Genomic DNA, 21,769 nt, shown 5'->3' on the forward strand with positions numbered 1-21,769 from the left:
CGGCTACTTAGAGTCTACTTCTTGGAACATCTAGTCGTGCAAGCTACCAGCTCAGGGCAGAGCACCACGTCGAGCTGGGGTATGAAGGTAAGCAGAGGTGTATAATCCGAGCCCCCTTTTGAGCAGCGGTATATAATCATAAGAGCTTTTTGCGAACAAGGAAAGTTGACCCCCATATGTCATCATCTCGAGCAAACAAGAGCGGCAATAGTAGACATAACAACAACCATAGTAGCGACATGACGGCATGGTTATGCTTGACAAAGGGAAGCTCTAGAAAGAGGCCTCAACACAGCCTACGGGAGCTCTGCCGAACGGCCTTGAAGCCATGATCCCCAAACATAATGTTCAAGGATAGAGGAAGAAGATAAGAAGAAATGGGCAAATGAGCTAATGAAGGTACTTGGATAGAAAAACAACGCCAAAGCACCCCCATTTATAGGGGGTAACGACACGGTCATCGAGACTTTGGAAGATTGACCGGCGGATGCAATTACTGCATTCTTGAAGAACCGAATTGACGACGGTACATTTATCTTGTAGAACGGGAATCGACAGTGCATCAAATGATGTCAAACACACAAGTCCACGGGACATCTCGATCGCCGCAAAAGCTCGCGCCACAGGTTACATCATTGGTATGACGTCACCGTGAGAAGCTCGTGGAGTTAGGTGTCAGAATCATTTCCCATCACTTTGTTTTGGGAAACGCGGAGACTATCTATATGCGGAAAAATTAGAGGATTTCATTTCTCGCGATCAAGCCACTTCGGAAGAATACCTCGAGACCCCAGGGACGTGGAGTCGCGACCGATTCCCCTCCCTCGAGGCTCGTCAAGGCCCGACTCAAAGAAGACAAAGGTTGAGGCTAGAGCAAAAGGGGAAGTTCCCAAGGCACACGACTAAGTCTGACTGAGCCGGCCTACCCAGAGCCTATGTCGAGGCATCACATCTAGCCGTCCCATCTTCATGCTTTTATAATTAATATATGTTGTACTATAACCGGATTACCCTCCTGTATAAGGGTAACCCAAACTACTTTGTAAAGGGAGGGTGTTGCTCCAACTATTCTCCACAAGATCAATAATATCTCTCTCTCTTTCTTCTCTCTAACTTGCTCGTTCTTACTAGCTCGAGGCCACTCTTAGCAATTATTAGTTTCATATTTGTTCTTCATTTATTGCTTGGCATTGGCCATAAAGGGCCTTGTTTGATCATACCCTAACTATTACCCCATTTCCGATTACCTCTGATAGCTCGAGCTCGAGCCGGATATCGACCTCGAGGCTTCTCTATCGACCAGTCCGAGGCTCGGGCGGCAAGCCCCTGGGTTTGATTACTGCCCCGTTTTAGCTTGTATCTCTTCGTTAAACTTCATACTCTTAGCATCAACTGCTCTAACAACTAACATAAAAATAGATCACGTATTTTTAGAATCCCATTTACAAATTTAATTGTTGTTACCATTTTTACGGTAAACATAAACCTCTTATCAAACAAAGCCTCATTCTAACACCTTCGTATACTGCGAATGATGAAAGAAACACACCGAAACTCATAACCATTCGTCAGATCAACAATTCATGGAGCTCCCTCTTCTCCGACAGGAACTATAGCAGATTTCTAAGCCGACTTTTGATATTATCCTTCCAACCATGCTGTAATCAATTCTGATAGTATTCATTCTAAGTCCAATGACCTCATCTCATCCAACATGACCACTCTAGTGACATGACACATCAGTACAACCCAAATCCATAACCTATGCAATTCGTGCACCCAATAGCAACATCCCAAATGTACTCAATCATGAAAATGACTCAAACAAGAGAATTGTCCCGCCAACTTAACAAGTACCATCACAACACCATGCTAAGAGCCTAGCACACATCGTAGAACCAAAACGCACGAATCCGACACCAAGGATCATATCTCAACATAACTTCACAGCAATGTGTGATCTCATCCAAACGGCGGTTCATTTTATATTCCTCGAGCCGCCTTGCTCAAAATCAATCACCACACGAAATTTGACATCAAGTACCTAAAGTACATTACCATAACCACGAAGAGCAAATAACACAATGGCATCATCCGAAAAGAACATAGCCAATGCGCAATCAATCACACAATACCCGAATACTCATCTTACTCAAATTCCCACTATAAGCCCAAATAGAACCGCATCACGTGTGCATATAACCAACAATTCACAACTCCTCGTAACATAGAAGGGTAACTCACAAATCATTTCAGAAAACGAATAAGCTCAACAACAATTGAACGACACCTCCCTCAACAATAGCAGTATGGAGCCAACCAATCCGACTCGGTGTAGAATACACATCCCAATTGAGCCTGTCAATGGACCCCAAATCCACTCTACTCACCTACAAACAGATACATAACCCTCTGAAAGTCCACAGTGACCTAACCATAACACATACTATCATCTGGCTATCTTCGGCCACAACTTCACAGCCCATAACCATGAAGCAGTCTACTTATGTGAACTCCCAGTCTCCAAATCCATAGAGTACATGAATCACCATATCTAATCTCAACTCCACTTCTTGCATGGCTAACACTTCTCCAATGAATGACCATCCCACGAGGAATACTTCTACAATTCTTCTGCGCCACAAAGCAAAATTTGAACATCAACAATTGATCAACCAGGAGAGTGCCACAATAACGATGAAGTATCCATAAATCAAAACACATTGCCCCTTCTGAAATGTATATTGCCCCTTATGAAATGTATACTCTAATCAAGTCATACCATATAGTAATATCATTTACCTAGTCATCTAAAACTGTCCATGTTGCCTAAGGACTCATGACCTTCCCTTCAAAATTGAACCATGACCTTGCACCTGCCAATCTCGATGCCACACGACACATCACATATACCATGCCATCATATGCAAAATACTAGAACTTCATAATCCACTCCGAGTCACAAGAAACTATGCACTCAATTAGCCAAGAACTTTTCATTTGATCCCATCCAGGAGAAAATCACAATACGCAACATGTGTCACACACCAGCAGGAAATACACATCTCATCCGCGATAGAAACCATCAAGAACTCTCCAAAACCCATTTGTACTTACCCAAGCTGACAGAACTGAATCTCTCTAACTCAACCATGCTACGCAGGCTCAAAACCCAATAGTATCATCACAAAACACATGTAGAAACCCACCACATCATAATCACCCAAAGAACCTATCATATTCATTACCATGTTGATCCAACCTACTACCAAGCTATCCTATTTCTCCAAGTTCCTTCTAAATTACCTTCAAATTGATACTCCCCCTCACCATAATACTACAATCCTCAACCCAGACTCATCAGATGAGACCCAAGCATAAAACCACACCACCCTAAGGCTCATAAGCCGCTGAATACTCTCTTAAATATCCCCAAAAGTACCACATTTAAAATACTTACCCTGAAGAGACTTCCTAAGAATCTAAAGCCATTAACTTCACCTTCCTAATATCGATATATAGAATCTATAATGATATAGAAATGCCACAAGTCTTGACATCATCCAATGTAAATCTCAGTTTCTAGCCAATTACACATCCTGAAGATCCCTAATTGTTACATATAAATCTTAAATCTATTAGAACCATTCTCGAGAGTCATCCACTCTACTCAGGTCTCAATTAAACTGATCAAATGAATCGAACGACCTGTGTCCCATTAGTACAGCAAAACATAAGAAAGTAACCCATTCTTCTAAGCCGCCGAGCGATTTCCTACTCCATACACGTTACATCCCTTACAAACAACAACTAAACATCCAATGTTTCTCATATACCCATAAATCATAACACAAACCTTATCCCAAATTTTCTTTACTCAAGTCATCCTCGATCTCAACCTCTGTAAGCCATAACTGATTTACTAGTATACCTCAAACTAAAACCAATACAACACATAACCGTGCAATCAACTGATCAATAGCAGGCTCTCCCACTTGGCTCAAAGCCATAGATCAAAATACATAATAACTCATAATATCCATACTCTATTACTGCGATAATGCCTTAGTGAGATTCAACTAAATCTTTTATAAGCTCGTGCAACACAAACCATCTAGTATTTCTAATCATCTGCAAATCTCGCATTCACCCTTGTACTATTTAAGCCCACTTTCATAAGCGATCCAAACTCAAATTGCAACACATATAATTCACTAGTAAAAGAGGACTCGCTACAAAACAACAGAGGGATCACACAACCCTCAGGACACCCTGCAGGAGATAACCCACCTGCTTCACCTCAAGCTGACCTCTCTCTATACCCTTCCACAATCATAAACATTACGCAATCACTTAATCTTCCTGAGTCTGAACTCATATCACGATATGAAATCTACTTCACTCCTCAACTAAACAACATGAAAAGATCCTTTAACACACCCATAACTCGGGGCTATACATCAAATCAAGATGGAAATCAAGCACTAAATAGTTCTTTCTACACCTCACGCAGACCCTTCTCATCACATTCAAATCATATGAACACATCTCGCAGTCACATCATACTCATCACGTAGCCATCCAGCCACAAATTCCACTAATAGGGGTACTACCGGACATATAAGTCCAAAAGCACATGCTCACACAATCAACACCTCTCACTACAAGAAAAAACACTTTTAGTGGCCATTGTTTAGCGGCAATAGACTATTTGCTGGTAATTTATCCCTTGAACTCAAATGTTAGCGACGATTTGATATTAACCGGGAATTAGGACCTTTCACTGGCAAATGAAGAAAATGGCCTCTATAAAAGTTAGTACTAATTATTGAAAGCAATTTTTTCTAACTTTATCTTCCCTCCAATTTTTTTTATTGTTCCCTCCCTCTCCTCATTCCTTCCTTGTAAACCTAGAACAGACACCCAAATTGAACTATTTCCCAATTTGAGATATTCAGCCATCGGTGGCGGCATCACCACAATCGACAACCATCACGAGGTAATTCGACTTATCTCTCTATATCACTATCTCTCTCTGTCTGTCGATCTTTCTCTATCTCTCATCCCTATGTTTCGATTTTTCTTGGTTGTTGATGCTTGATTTCTGTCTCAATCTTGCCTCTCGTCAGTTTTCTCCATCACCAACATCATTATTGAGCCCTAGGTTTAGTTTTCTTTCTGTTCATTTTTTTCCTATTTTATTTTTTCGCTATTTTTTTTTATTTTAGTAAATATTTTGTGCTTATTGTTGTCTGGTTTAGATTATGTTCAATTTATTTGGTAATTCCCATAATACAAGTACCAATCTAGTGTGTATATAGTTGAATGCTATGTGATTGAGATGGATTATTTAGCATTGTCACAGTGCCTTGATTATTTTAGTGGACTGAAGTTTGGAATACTATGCTATTTATTCAAAAGAAAGATACTATGTATTATATTTCTAATGAAAATTTTGCCTTTTTGTTCCCTTCTACAGTGTACGTAATGGCGTTCTTTTGTAGATAATAATATTGAGCAACCCAAAAACCTTCAAACTAGAAGACAAGAAACATGTATAATAAGTGGGAGACTACTGGTTATTGCCCATTTGACAGGTATAGCTTTATGTTTTTGCTTATTTTTGGTTTATATAGATATGATTTCAATGTTTACAATGAGAATGCGGAAGACTGATGATTTATGGTTGATTTTTGGCTTGCTAGAATATTCTTTTATACCCATTTTGATCGATCACTTGCAAGTATTTGTTGAGATATTGTGGCAACATGTGGTGATTTCTTCAAATTCCTGATCTAATTTTAATTCTCTATGAACTCTGTATCTAGAACTCTTGCGATTGCTGGTCGTTCCATGCCCCGAACTAAAAGTTGTTTGCCTTAGATTTACAGCTGAAAATCTTTGCAGGTATGAAGGAGTTATTTTTCGCAACTTGTCACATTTAATTTTGGACAATGATTTTTGCGAAGTTCCTGAACTAATTAAAGTTAAACTTGTGCAATTTACCTTGTCTTTATTTTTTGTTTGGAGTTATTTGACATCTTTTATTTATGAGCAAAAAGCTTTAGGCATGGTGTACTTGTATTATGTTAAATGTATCTCTTGGATTTATCTTTGTCTGATAATTAACGATTTCCCATGTTTGAAAGATACCAATAATTTTAAAGCATTTGACAGTGCACACTTTTAAATTCTTGTGCCGATTGAGGTTTCTAAAGCTGCTTTCTGTCCTTTCCTCCCTGGACTAACTTCTGATTACCCAAAATATGTACTCCCTCCGTTCGAATTTATGTGAACCTGTTTGGTTGGATACGGAGTTTAAGAAAAAATAAAGACTTTTGGAATTTGTGGTCCTAAATAAGTTAAAAAGGGGCCCAGATAATTTGTGTGGTTATAAAAGCTTCTCATTAAGGGTAGAATTATAAGTTTAAGCTAAATTATTTCCAAATTTAGAAAGAGTTCATTCTTTTTGGAACGGACCAAAAAGAAAATAGATTCGAATAAATTGAAACGAGGGAGTAATTGCTTTCAGGGGTTTGAACGACTAATTCAATAATTCGCCGAGGTAGTGTACCTATGTTTCAAACACAAGAGTATCTTATTCTGTAACGGCCTCATTGCCCATGGTTGCCCTTTATTTTCTCTCCTGGATATATGCAGAATGCTAACAAAATAATCTTACAAAAAAAGCTGAAATTTATTTTTTGCCAATCTTTAGTAACTTGTGATTGAAGATGCAGTTTAGTGGTGCAACTGTATTAAAATCTCATTATTCTTTTCTCTTTTATCTTCATTCCTCCACTGCGGAGAAGCAAAACCAGGAAATCAATAAGGTAAATGATTCAAACGTGTACGTATATGGTCATGCCACAATTCTTACAAAGAAGGAAAGAAAGAATTTCCCATAATAGTTGTCCACCTTTTGTTATCTGTACGTAATTACAGAACTTAAATACTTTTATCAAACAAATTTTTGAAAAGTTGTGTACTTATTTAGATGGTTTGGAAAGATAGTGAAAGTACATCTATAAGGACTCTTTAGGATACATAAGCACTCATTATAATGTGAGTACTGACTAGACGATTAAGTTAAATTTCATAATTTTAACTCAAAAATTCAAATCACGGATATATAATATTGGACATATAAAAGGCGTGTTTTCTATGAGAACCACATAAATCTGATTGACTAGATACTCAGAGAGAAGTTCTTTATTTTGTAATGCAATCTTTTATTTGTTGTTTCTCTGATTCTTTGCTTTCAAAAAACTAGATAAATAATATAAGAAAGAGAACAAAATATCATGTTTGGTTTTTGTGAAAGAATATGATTCACATGACACAGATTTTACTTAATGCCTGCAGTAATTTCATCCCTAATACCTGTTAACTAGTGCGTGTTCTACATTGCAGTGATGTTGTCTCTGTTTTTTATGTGTTGTGTGATTTCTGATCAACCTCTTTGGTCTTCCAGGTCAAGGGTTGGTTCAGATTATTGAAGAAACTAACATGGGTGGGAAATCGACCTATATATGCCAGGTATGAGTCTTATGAAGATTCATCTTTTTTTCTCCTTGGTATATTTTTATTTCACTAGGTCAGTTTTATATATCCCTAACATATGTCATATTATATGCAATTGATTGAGTATCTATATTTTGTCACTACGCTTTCTGATATATATTTTTTACATTCAATTTTCAATTATTTTTTGATCTGTATGAACTATTTTAAAAAAATAATAAGCAGTATGCTTGTCGGAGTCAATTGAATAGAGCCGACATACAAGTTATAAGAGCATTAGCACGAAAAAATTCATAGAATAAAACAACTGATTCAGAAAAAAAAATCATACGGTAAAATATTGTCTTCGACTGCCGCTGATGCCTTGCTCCTTTATTTGAGTTTGAATGTTGATTTGATAAACATGTCCTATCCAAGGGAGCATGTTCTGTCCAAGGGATATGAATAAGATATTTCATGTTCTTATTCCTTTACTGGTGGAGTGGGTGGATAAATTTGGCGCTATACCAATTCAACTTAGTTACACCGTTAACTCAAGTTCTACCGTTAAGAGAAAATTATTCACTACTAGCCACAATTTTGATTTTAAAACCTGAGTATAAAAATCTGAAGCAACCTGTTTGAAAAAGTTGTGGAAGTTACAGGTGAAAATTAAAGTTAAATATTTTTTTATGGAATTATCTAGTGGTAGTTCTTCTAGTTCAAGGTTTTTCAGGATATAAGCTAGATGATACTAATATAATTTGTAATATGTACATATCAAGAAACCTGCTGACCATATGTTCTTTATACATCCCTTTTTCATACATTTCCTGAAATATTCTACTAAATGTTGTCTAACTCAATAATAGAATTATATTCTATACCTAGTCATATTTATATTCTCTTTGTTTTATCATTTCAGGTCAAGCACTATCACATTTGATAATTGGGCATATGGAAGAAATCATTCTGATCAAGAGTTGGAAATTTTTTTGTATGATGTTTACTGTAGTATTATAGCTATTTTGTAACAATAGTTATTAGATGCAAAATTATACTAGCTATTGGATTCAAATAGTTTACTTTTTTCGTAAAAATTGCACGAGGCGCCCTATTTGGTCGCCTCCATTTAACCTATTCCCATTTTTTAAAATTTTTTAAATTGTACCCACTTTTTAAACAATTTCATCCCCCTCTCCTCCTTCTTCTCCTCCTTCGTTTTCTTCTTCTTCTTTCTTCTGTTGTTGTTGGTGCTGCTATGAAACTTCAGTTTATAGGATGATTGTCATAAATATGTTTATCAGATTATTTAAAAATAAATTATAAATAATTACGTAAGTTAGTAGACAATAATTTGTGAATATTTTCACGTATGTAAGTTAGTAGACAATGATAATTCTGTTCTTTTTACGTTTATTGTTTTCAAAATTTATGATTTAGATATTGTTGGTAACCTGATTATTTATCTACTATGTTAGAAAGCTTTTTAAAAAACTTTAGTTTATATGGTGCTGAAGTTTTTACAAATGAACTAAATAACTTCAGCATTTTCTGCTGAAGTTTTTGAAAAAGCTTTATGACAAAACTAATGAATTCAAGACAGTGCTGAATTTTTTATAAATGAACTAAATAACTTCAGCATCTTCTGTTGAAGTTTTTGAAAAAGCTTATTCAGGACAAAAAAACTTCAGCTTATTTAGTGCTGAAGCTTTTATAAATGAACTAAATAACTTCAGCATCTTCTGCTGAAGTTTTTGAAAAAGCTTAATGACTAAACTAATGAATCCGGGACAAAAAAATTTCAACTCATTTAGTGCAATTACAAACAAAAACTTCAGCAAATAGAGAACAAAACTTCAGCTACTATGCTTAAGTTTAGCAATTACAAACAAAAACTTCAGCACACTTGGTTCAGTACACTTGCTACTCCAGGCCTGTCTACTAGAATGCTGAAGTTTTGCATGATTGTCTTTGCTACTTCACCCCCGTATGCTGAAATTATGCGAAAAAGTGGGTACGATTGCAATTTTGTTTTGCAAAGCGGGAACAAATTAAAATGTGACCCAAAAAGCGGGTATAGATGCAAATCCCCCCTTTTTTTCTTGTGTTATTAACACTTGAAATTTTGGATTAGTAGTTATTTTTATTTATCGTGGATTTAATGAAATGTATTATGCTTACTATTAAATATAATTGGGCATATTGGTCAACAGAAATGATAGCAAAACACTTAAATTTTACTTGTAATAAGGAAATTGTTAGAAATCATCTTTTCCCGATCATTACAAATACCACTACAAAGGTTCTCTTTTACTCGCAATAAAATGGATCTTTACTGACAATAACAAAGGCAGCTAAATATGTGGCCTAGGGTATTCTGTAAGGGTTTTAGTGGCTATTTTAATTTTTTTTTTTTTTTTGGCAATCCGCTAGGCAACCGCCTAGGGCTAGTTTTATTATATATATAAATCCAAACAAAACATAACGTACAAAATGTCATGTTGCCTTGCGCAATGGAAAAGTAACTATGACTATTATATAATACCTATTACCAATATTGAGAACGTAGCTCTACATTGGTATCATATATGGACTGATATGGTTAATGATGAATCTTGCCCCTGCAGTTTATTAGAACGAGTGTCCAAACCATGTAGCCACTGCCCAGATTTTGCTTGTATAAGCAATCTTTGAATTATTCTTGTGATAGTAGCCATCTCCAGCAATGTGATATCAAAGTAGCACTTTCAGCGTGCTTTGCATTTCCAGCTTGATATTTCGTCCTAAAAGGACACTCCCCCACCTCTTAAGGCACTCCAATAAAATATTGTGCATGCCTTTTTGCTTTACGATTTTCCACCCCATGCTTAGGCCATGCGTGCAGCTCCAGCATCGAGATAAACAATTGCAGCGTGCAATTTATGTCCAACCCAATTTCGTGCCTTGCTTTATCATGGACACGGTCTACTATTTTTCGAATTGAGCTAAAGTATTGCATGCTCAAGTATCAAAAGCATTCATGTCCAACATGCTTTACCTTCCATCGTGCCTTTCTATGTGATAGCATGCGTGCCTCCCTTTTTTTATTTTACTCCCAAATTTCACATCCCAACTGCTCTTGTTGTGGCAGTTGCTACCCTCCACGCATGTGCTTTGTTCTTCCCTTCCTGCATTCATTTTTGCTCGATTGCGCTGCCCAGACCAAGAGACAGGCTTCACGCTTTTCACAATAAACCATGTGCTTACAATACATGGTTTCTCGCAGCCCTCCATGCCAATTCCTAGTGTGCTGCGCGATAGAAATACCCTTCTCCCTTGGGATTTGAATATATTGGTCGTTTAAGTTGACATGCCTCCTGCTCTTCCTTTTCACTTTGCTTCTTATCTCCTGTCCACCTTCACCCTTAGACTTGGACATTGCAGCTTATCTTCATTAACCAACCTCCTTCCCTGTGCATCTAGATGCCAGAAATGTTGGCATTCTATTTCTCCATGATCTAAAGCATAATTAGCCAAATGATCAGCCAGCTTGTTTCCCTCCCTATGAATATGCGTAAATGTGTAATTTCCCCCATTCATTAGTTGCATCATTTCCTCTACCTGCTCAGATATGATCCATGGTGGTTTCCAAATCCCATCCATTATCTTTTTTAATAACATTGAGTCAGTTTGAAGCCATACATAAGAATATTGTCGAAATCTGCAGAACCTTAGTGCTTCTACCATGGCCTTCGCTTCAGCTACTGTGTTTGTTGTCTCCTCAATCTCCCTCCCTACTGACTTGACTATGTCACCATTTTCATTTCTTATACAAAAACCTATTGAGCTCCTGCCTGGATTTCCCCTCGATGCCCCATCCGTATTAACTTTTAGCCATCCCGCACTTGGAAGTTTCCACAAGACTTTGGTAACCTTAAGTTTGAGAGTGAAATTTTCCATCATAGCTAGAAGATCTTTCCATTTGTGAGGTATCATGTCCATCCTAGGCTTTCTCACTTTCACCAATGCCTGGAGATTTGATGAAACTTGGTAAATCACCCTGCTAGTTGTCACAGCATCACCATACTTCATACTATTTCTTCTTTTCCAGAGTTCCCATACTATGCATGAAGGGAGTGCTTGCATTACTGGTTTTAGCCTTAAGCACACATTTGCAGTCCAACATTTTGTGATTGCTTGGTGCAAAGTAAGTCCCTCCACAGCTATTCCTGCCCTCGATAGAAAATACTTCCAAGTTGTCTTTGCAGATTCTGATCTAAAAAACAAATGCTGAAGAGATTCCTCATCAGGCTGTACACAACACCAACAATTTGATGGCATGCAGTAGCCTACTTTTTTCAAGAAATCATCTAAAGGTAACTTTGCTTTCCACACTTTCCATATGAAAAATGCTATTTTAAAAGGCAGTCCCTTTACCCAAATCATCCTATAAACTGTTCTTGGTTCGTCTCTTCTTCTCGTATAATCCCATGCTGACTTAACACTAAAATATCCTCTTGTTTCCAGCATTCAACAAGGCACGTCACGAACCTGCTGAGATGAAGGAGGTTTGATTTTCTCCAGAATGTGTACTGCTAAGTCTTCAGGAAGCAATTCAAATAGCCTGACCACATCCCACTCACCATCTAAGGTAACCTCATGTACATTTTGTACTGTTTCACCAATGCCAAAGTCCTGAGGAACCAAAAAATATAGTGCCCCAAGACCTGTCCAGTTTTCAAACCAAAAAAGTGAGGATCCCCTTTTTGTTTGCCAAAAGATTTGATGTTCAATCAGATCTCTACATTCCAGCATTTTTCTTCATATGTGAGACCCCCTTTTCCATGGAACAACTACTGAATTCATTTTCTTACAGTATTTCTGACATACGAAAGAGCTCCATAGGCTTGGTTTTGTTCTGAAATTCCACCATAACTTGCTGAATAATGCCTTTGCAACATCATGTAGTGACCTGAAACCTATTCCTCCTTCCTCCACAGGCAAGCATAAGGTGTTCCATGAAGCCCAATGCCTACTAGTTCCTCCTACAGAGCTGCTCCAGAAAAATTGAGCAAACAATTTGTGCAACCTATTTATCACATATTTTGGAGGGTTAACAACTGATAGTAGATGCATAGGCATACTTTGCAGTACATTGGATATGAGAACTGCACTGCCCCCTACTGATAATAACTTGCTCTGCCATGATTGCATTTTGTCCATTACCTTAGTAATTAGGGGCTGATAGTATTCCAGCTTTCTCCTTGCATAAAAAATAGGACAACCTATGTATATGATAGGAAATTCATTCCTATGAATGCCCGTGATCCTTTCCACCTTGCTGACCACTTCCATGTTTGTTAAATGATGTAGGTACACAGCTGATTTGGTCTTGTTAACAAGCTGCCCAGATGCAGCTTCATATGCCTTCAACACTTGCATAATCAGCATCAGAGATGTTTCATCTGAGGATGAGAAAATAATCATGTCATCTGCATACGCCAAATGATTGATCTTTGGACTCCACTTTGGCATCCCAAATCCACAAAAATACAGGTTAGTATGTAGTACATTGAGACCCCTAGATAATGTTTCTACTGCCAATATAAACAAAGTTGGAGATACAGGGTCACCTTGTTTTACTCCCCTTGAGGACTTAAAGAACCCATGAGCTTGACCATTGATTAGAATAGAATACCAATTGTTTGAAACTAATCCAAAGACAATCCCTATCAACCTTTCTATGAATCCCATCTTTCTCAGTACCTTGGTTAGGAATAGCCAAGATAATCTATCATAAGCTTTGGTCATATCTAGCTTCAGGATGACATTAGGTCCAGCCTTAGTTCTAAGCCTAATGTCAGTCACTATCTCCTGAGTTAGAAGGATGTTTTCTACTATATTCCTTCCCTTAACAAAACCTGCTTGTTCCTCCGATATCAGACTTGGGAGAAATTTCACTAGCCTTTCATGTACCACCCTTGATATAACCTTATTTGAAAAATTACTGAGGCTTATTGATCTTAAATCAGAAAAAGTGGTAACTTCTTTTTTCTTTGGTAGCAGAACTAGGTTTGTGTGTGTTACACACTTGGGTAGCTCATGACCATTGAAAAAAGCCCTTACCATGTCGTACAAGTCATCCCCTATTAAGTCCCAACAAGATTGATAGAATTTTCCTGTCATACCATCTGGCCCCCAGCACTATCACCATTAAGTCCAAGTACTGCCACTTTAACCTCCTCTTTTGTTGGCTGCTTAATCAATTCTGCATTCTGCTCAGTGTTAATCAGATTAGGAACATGCTCTACGATATCAAATAATGAAAGATTAGCTTCTTGTGTGAACTGTTGCTCGTAGAATTTGATAGCCTCTTCTGCAATTTCTTGTTCTTCTTCAATCCAGGTTCCTCCACTGTTTTGAATTCTGTTAAGCTGAAGTCTCTTCCTCCTACCTCTCACTTGTGCGTGGAAGAACTTAGTGTTCCTATCCCCTTTCGAACCAAGTCATGCCTGCCTTTTGTTGCCAATATTTCTCCTCTAGTGCCAGACATTTGATCAATTCTGCCTGAACCTTTTGTAGCATTTCCCTGTTCATCCCTGTCGGATTTGCTTCAAATTCTGCTTCATGAACCATCAATACCTCCTCCATACTTGCTATATTTTGGAAAATATCTCCAAATGTAGCCTTACTCCACAATGAAAGGGCCTTCTTTAATTTTTTTAACTTGTGATTAAAAAGAATATAAGGATTTGCACTGAAATCAGCAGACCAATTCTCTTTCACCACATCTTTAAAAGTCGCATGTTTCACCCAAAAATTCAAGAACTTAAAAGGTTTTTTTATTGGTGGAGTCTCAATATCACACTTCAGATACATTGGACTATGATCAGAACCAGTCTTTGACAAATGTTGCACCTCTATTCCTGGAAATGTTTGTTGGAACTCAACATTGGCCAAACATCTGTCTAGTCTTTTGAATATACAGTCTTCCTCTGCTCTCCCATTCCACCATGTAAATATGCTGCCTTTAAATCCAAGGTCAAAGAGATTGCAAGTGTTGATGCAGTGTCGAAAATCATCAATTTCATTCAATGACACAGGTAACCCACCAAACTTCTCTTCTTCATCCCATATTACATTGAAATCACCTCCTACAAGCCATGGTGCATCCATATCCCTTGCCATTGCATATAATAAATCCCATAATTCTATCCTCTCAATTGCATCACATTTTGCGTATATCAATGTTAGGACAAACTCCACATGCGATTCAGTATGAAACAATCTTAGTGTTAATTGTTGCACCATATTGTACATAACAGTTACCTCAAATACCTCATCTACGAAAGCCCAGATCTTGTTGGAAACATTTGAAATTGCATGTGCAAGTCCTATCTTGTTTCTGTACCTTTCCAATTTTTTTGCTTGTTGCTTTGGTTCCATTAACCCTACAAATTCATAGTGATTTTGCCTATGCATTTTTGTCAACCTTTCAAAGGCCTGCTGTGTGTTGACTGACCTTATATTCCAAATTATAGCATTCATCACTGATTGTTGGATTTAGTTAGTGTTCTCCTTGTATGCATCCCAGCTTTTGGTGCTGCAAAATTATCTTTTTGTTGCTTCTTCTTACCTTTTGCTGCTGATTTTGCCTTTTCCACTTGCGTAGGTGATAAGTCACCTTGCCTTGCAGCATTCATAAGGTGTTGGGTAGTTGATTCTTGATCCATGTCGTATCCTGATTTACCAGGTTCTTCTCCTTCTTCATTGTCTTCCTTCCCTCCTGATGTAGCTCCAAATGCATTCTTTTTAGGGACCAAGGCCTTCTCTTCTCCTCTTTTTAACAACTGCAACTGGTTTTTCTCCAATGTAACAGTAATATTTACTATTTCTGTTTTTTATTTTGGTTGTTTCTCCTTCTCTGTTGAGTTGTGTCCTTGTAGGTCTTCTTGTGATTTCTGAAGTTTATCATCTTCTGTTCCTCTAGGATCATTTACCTCTGGGCCTCTTCCTTCATAGTTTCTAATTTCTGTGACTTTTGCTATCTGAAAATTATTGTTGTGCTCGACATTTTCTGATCCTCCCTTTATTAAAAAATTACCAGTTGTTTTGTTGTCATTGGCATGGTGCTCTCCATTTACACTTTGCTCATCTTCTTATTTGTCCTTCTCATTTGGTTCCTTATCAGCTTGTGCTCCTAGTGGTACTTCATTCTCCTCTGAATCGTATTCCTTTTGTGTATCCCATAGCCTGCCTCTACAGCCTTGCACTCTTTCTTTAAATGAAGACGATTTTGACCCTCCTGTTTTATCCTTGAAACTTCTTTCAACCCATTGTGCAGTATCGTTTTTTGCTTTTGATGCCTCCTTTCCATTGATTAGACCATTAGTCGAACTAATCCCCGATGAGGTAAGATGAAAAGCTTGTGCTGCTGGATTTAACTTTCCTTCATTATTGACCATATTTTTTGGTTTTTGCTTTGTAGATGCTTGGTTATGAAGTGCTGACCTGTTTGTTGCTGCATTAGCTGCCACCATTGCCAATTGATCAACAGGTTCTTCCTCCTCATCCATCCCTTGTAATATTGCAAACTTGTTAGCTACTTGAACATTATCGTTATCTTCATTGTCAACTGCCACCAAATCCTTACAACTGTTGTTATGTGCTTCTACTTGTCTCTCTACAGTGCTTTTACCCTCCTTGTTCTTATTGTTTTCCAACTGCTTAGCTGGTGCCATCTCCATTCCATTATTAGTGAGACTATTATTTTGATTTACTACATTTCTAACTCTGTTGTCCTTCACTTCCTTCCATTGCTCTTTTGTTGTAACATTCACATTACCCACGACCTTTCTACTAGATAACATCATTATAGGGTGTGAGTTCCCTATGTCTTGTTTCTTAGCTGTATCTGCTTGGTTATCATTCTCCTTCTCCACATATAGTTCAGGGTGTATCCTCCAGCATTCAAATTGATCATGCCCTTGCAGTTTACAATGTCTGCAATATTTAGGCAGCATGTCATATTGAATTCTCACCCATTCAGTTCTTGTTGTTCCTTTAGCTTCGTTGACTATGTCCATCCTCACTTTTTTAGGCAGATCTGCAAGTAAGTCAACTAGTACCTTCACCCTAGCACAACTAGGTCTAGTTTTATTAATTGTTGCCATGTCTATATGCATAGGTTTACCTACTGCTGAAGCTAGAGAAAATAGACATTCCTTCACAAAAAAGGTTGGCAATAGACCTGGGAATGAAATCCAAGCCATTGCCTTGGGTGTTTCTTCATCTGCTCTAAATTTTGAGTCGTAAATCAATGGCCTAAGCTGATATTGATAGCCATCCATGTCCTTTATGTAATGAGTTTTTGATGAAAAATGTAGATAGTCCTGCCTTAACGTCATTCTAATTAAAATGTGCCTATCCCTTAGAAATCCAATGTTACACTCACCTTTAATTCCGCATTGAATTGGTATTAACTTACGCAGTTGTTGAATTTCTGGGCTTCCATAAGAACATTTACCAACTATTGCATATTGTAATCCTTTGATGATATCCATCCTTTCTACTTCTGCTTCTGTGAACTGAATAACATGTTCTCCATTCAATATTGTAGGTGGACGAATAGGAATTGGCTCAACTTCCTGTTGCTCCTGTATTGTAGCATTTAAAGTGCAAGGTTTCAGTAATTTGGAGTAATCCATCGGCTATTTATTGGTATTTGTGTTCCCTGATGTTTGTGCAATGTTTGGAGGAGGTTGTTTAGGCAGCGCAGCCTCCAAATGTGGCTGGCCACCTGCCTGTGTGTCCATTACAGTTGAAATTGTTTAGCACTTTACTTACATGACACAGGTGCAACAGCTTTGCAAGAAAATAATTCTACTGTAATTCGAATTAGCTTCAAGTTATTTACTGCTTATGGCAGTGAATCCAATTTCACAGTCCAAATTGTAAAAAACAGTAAATTCGATTTAAAATGAAGCTTAGAATTCAAACCAATCTTAGAAGAGAAGAGAACACTTTCACGTTATCAAAACAAGCTGTTGTGCTGAAAAGTAGTGCTGGAATTAGCTGAATCACTGAAATTGAATGAAGAAAACTGTCTGCTACAGTAACTCGTGAAAATGAAATTAAGATCTACAAAAATTGACTATAGATCTGAAGTTGAAACCAATTGGTAATAATAGCCGCTAAAACTCATGGACCTTTAGCGGTAATAATTGGGGTCTTTACCAGCATTTTGTGTAATAGCTGATAAAGGCTTTGCCGATGCTGGATACAACGGCTAATGTTTAATTTCTGGTAAACAGTTTAGTGGCAATTAGAATTGCCAATAAAGACCATAGTTATTGCCGCTAAAGACCATTTTTGTTGCAGTGTCTATGCTCAAGATACCGTCAAAACCCGATCTCAAATCCTTCAAACTTGCCCCTCATCAACACATAGAAATCACATCTCGCACCTCATTCAGGAAATCACAAGTCGTCGATGCACCGCTGATACCGAGCGCTCATGTGCGCATACGAGTACGTGGAAGGAATTCAAAGAGTTACGCTTCAAGTTGAATCAATGCCGCACGATAAGGAAAGAAATATGGGAAGTATATCCTAAATGTCCTGTAGCCTCTCAAAGATAGGTATGTACGTCATCATACCGATCCACAAGAATCTATTAGATACTTGCTCATGACTTGTAGAACCTATGAATCTAGAGCTTTGATACCAATCTGTTACGACCTAAAATTCAATAGTCGTGATGGCACCTAACCCAACCAGCTAGGTAAGCCAACTACTAACTAATTCAATATCAATATTGCTAATATGTCAGTTAAATAAAATAAATTATTTGGATCTATTACACCTCCCAAGGGCTGGTAGTACAAATCATGAGCTTCTAAGAATAGAATTTACAAAGCTGATATGAAATACATCTTCTGTTTGAAAAGTACATAAATAGAGTTTTATAATTCTATGGCTACCATGTACAAGAGGCAGCTACAACAGGGAAGCAGGTACGCCTTCAAATCTAGCAACCATCGAACGCAACAACATCACCATCTGAGATATGCACGCAATGTACAGGAAGTACAGTATGAGTACAACCGATCTCATGTACTCAAAAAGTAACAAATCTAACCTCAGGTTGAAAGCAGTGACGAGCTGGAACAAAGTCGGGTCCAACACAAATAACCAATAGCAATTCGTACAACGTAGCACACATAACAAGGAAAACAATCTCAGAAATAAAAATGTTCAGCTTTTGCACAATTTCCCAAAATTAGTTCTTCTTTCCAGAATATCAGCAAAAATATAAATCCTTTATCGAAATCATCGAAAATTTTTGAGGTAGTTTGAAAACTATAATTTTCTAAAAATCCTTTTCACAATAAATAAGATGTTTCATTTTCTTTCCAAATATTTATGCCACATATCAATGTGTGTAAAAGTCAAGAATGACGTGATACCGTACATCATGAGGAAAAATGCATCTCTATGCCTGTATGTCATGTATGCATGCCAATGCCATGTATCTCATAGATGAATCATGTACTCACACTCTCAGAGTACTCAATCTCATTGTCTCACACTTTTCACTCATCACGCTCAACCACTCGGTACTTTATATGGCCCATTTGTCCCAGGGAAGATCTATCCCGGAATATATACATAACTGACCATCAGTCACTCAGTACCGAGGAAGGTCAATTTGGCCTCATGGAAAACATCAATCTCTAGGTATATAAATCCTTCGGACAAGATCCATGTCCATGGAAGATCCATACCTCAATATAATATCATCCGCGCTTACTGGGGGGGTGTTACAGACTCCGGAGGGGCTCCTACAGCCCAAGCACTATCATAATCATCAATATAACCATTGCGGCGTGCAGCCCGATCCCATAACTGTCAGTCATAATTAGGCTCTCGGCCTCACTCAGTTATCACTCTCCAGTCCCACCCCACGGGCTCATAATGTCATGAAAACTGACCCAAATCAATGATATGATGTATCAATAAGTAACAACTGAGACTAAGATATGATATAAATGCATGAATGTGACTGAGTACGAAATATCAATGAAATCAATGAGATGATAACAAGAAACGACCACTAGGGATCCCAACAATATCAGCATAAAGTCTAAACATGATATCTAGCATGATGTACAACCCAATTACTTTATCACATGGTGAAAACACATATATCAACAAAGTGGGCCACTAAACAGTATCCTGGAAACAACAGAGTCATAACTCACAGGGTGCACGCCCGTCACCTAGCATGTGCGTTACCTCAACACCAATCACATAACACATAATTCGGGTTTTCATATCCTCAATACTAAATTTAGAAGAGTTACTTATCTTAAGCAAGCAAATTCCGACACCGAGCAAGCCAAGCGATGCTCCAAGAATGCTATCACGTGCGTAGTGACCTCCGAACGGCTCAAAACTAGACAAAACAACTCAAAAACATCAGATAAAGCCCAAGGAAGCAATTACAAATGATACAGATCGAATCCTAAGTCAAATCCCAAATCCGTCCAAAAATCACACCAGGGCCCACGCCTCGAAACTCGACAAAACTCACAAAATCCGACAATCCATTCAATTACGAGTCCAATCATACTAATTTCACTCAAATCCGATTCTAAATCAGTGTTCAAAACTCAAAAATTCATATTATGAAACTTTAGGCCAAAACCCCCAATTTCCTCTTTACAATTCCTCAACCAATTGCAAAAATCGAAGATAGATTCATTGAATATATCCAAAACCGAGTAGAGAACACTTACCACAATTCATATGGTGAAAATTGCCTCAAGAATCGCGTTGGGTTGATTTTGGGTGGTTAACGGAACAAGATTGATGTTTGAAGGATTTATGAAGTGGTCTGCTTCTGGTATTTTCACACCTGTGGTGGGGAGCCCGCAGGTGCGGACCGTACCAAAGAAATGAAGATATACTCGCAGGTGCGGGCAAGAGTGGCTTAGACTGGAAGCGCAGGTGCGATAGGAGCGCACCTGCGAGACCGCAGATGCGGAAGTGGAGCACAAATGCGAAATAACGGTTGAGAAGAAAGGATCGTAGAAGCGGGCAGGGACCACAGGTGCACACCCGCAGGTGTGGTTACTTGACCGCAAATGCAAATTTTGGGCGAGTAAGTGAGATCCGCACCTGCGGTGGATTTTTCACAGGTGCGGCATCGCAGAAGCATGAATTGTACCGCAGATGGGGTTTTGCTGGGCAGAAGGTATAAAAAGAACACTTCAGGATTTTCCCCCATTTTCACATCTTTGAGCTCGGATTTTAGGGGTTTTTGAGAGGGATTTCAAAGCAAACATTGAAGTGAGTTCCTTATGCTTATCTATGTTCATAAATGGTGATTCCCCACTGATTTTACACCTAGTTGGTGAGTTTTGGAAGTGAAATTTGGGAGGTTAGGGCTTGAGAATTGGAGAGTGAGTTTTGGGGATTTGGAGAGGCAAATGATGTTGGATTTTGGTGAAATTAGTATGGTTAGACTCGTGAGTAAATGGGATTTCGAGTTTTGTGATTTTTGTTGGATTCGAAGACGTGGGCCTGGGGGGCCGGGTTTGAGCTAATTTCAGGATTTGAGTCCAATTTAGTAGGTTTTCTTGTGGAATTGGTTCCTTGGCATATATTGATTGTGTTGTATTACTTTTGGCTAGATTCGGGACGTTCGGAGGCCGATTCAAGAGGCAAAGGCATCGCGGAGAAGGATTTTGCACGGATTGAGGTAAGTAACAGTTGTAAATTTGGTCCTGAGGGTGTGAAACCCGGGACATTGTGTCTTGTGTTGTGGAAGTGATGCACATGCTAGATGATAGGCGTGTGGGTGTGCACCGTAGGGATTGTGACTTGGTCCATCCCGTGAGACTGTGGAATCGATTAGCCTACTATTTAATACATGTTCCCTCTATTTTCATGGAAATTGACTGCACTTCATGTTATAAATCATGTTTAGTTCTTATGTTATCACTGTTGAGACCTGTAAGGTCATGTACTTACTGAATTAGCTGCTAAATTTCTATTTGTACTCAGTCATAGCTTTACTTGCTTATTATGCCTCCGTCTCTTACTGTTCATTGTTGATACATGATATTATTTTTGTTTGGGTTGTTGTATGCGATTTCTGAGAGCCCGCAAGACTAGGGAGGTTGGTGACTGAGTGAGGCCTAGTGCCAAGTGATGAGACATTGATATTGTAGGATATGAGTTGTTCGTGCGGATCTTGATTGATATTATGGCATGTGAGT

General features: G+C 38.2%; 1 protein-coding gene and 1 long non-coding RNA gene across 2 annotated transcripts; one reads left to right on the forward strand and one right to left on the reverse strand.

The window, feature by feature from the left end:
• The first annotated feature begins 4,696 nt into the window (after nt 1-4,696).
• Nucleotides 4,697-8,729, forward strand: LOC104219094 (uncharacterized). Its single transcript, XR_709157.2, has 5 exons — nt 4,697-4,999; nt 5,480-5,597; nt 5,829-5,907; nt 7,475-7,539; nt 8,429-8,729. It is a non-coding gene; the product is annotated as an uncharacterized lncRNA (long non-coding RNA).
• A 4,938-nt stretch (nt 8,730-13,667) lies between these two features.
• LOC138883358 (uncharacterized) lies at nt 13,668-14,967 on the reverse strand. The gene is made up of 2 exons (XM_070164040.1): nt 13,998-14,967; nt 13,668-13,945 (listed from the first exon to the last, which is right to left on the reverse strand). Exons 1-2 carry the CDS (start codon nt 14,965-14,967, stop codon nt 13,668-13,670), a joined length of 1,248 nt encoding a protein of 415 aa, XP_070020141.1.
• Nucleotides 14,968-21,769: the final 6,802 nt, after the last annotated feature.

This window comes from Nicotiana sylvestris, chromosome 12 (assembly GCF_000393655.2).
Source record: "Nicotiana sylvestris chromosome 12, ASM39365v2, whole genome shotgun sequence".
In the NCBI taxonomy this organism is placed as follows: Eukaryota; Viridiplantae; Streptophyta; class Magnoliopsida; order Solanales; family Solanaceae; genus Nicotiana; species Nicotiana sylvestris.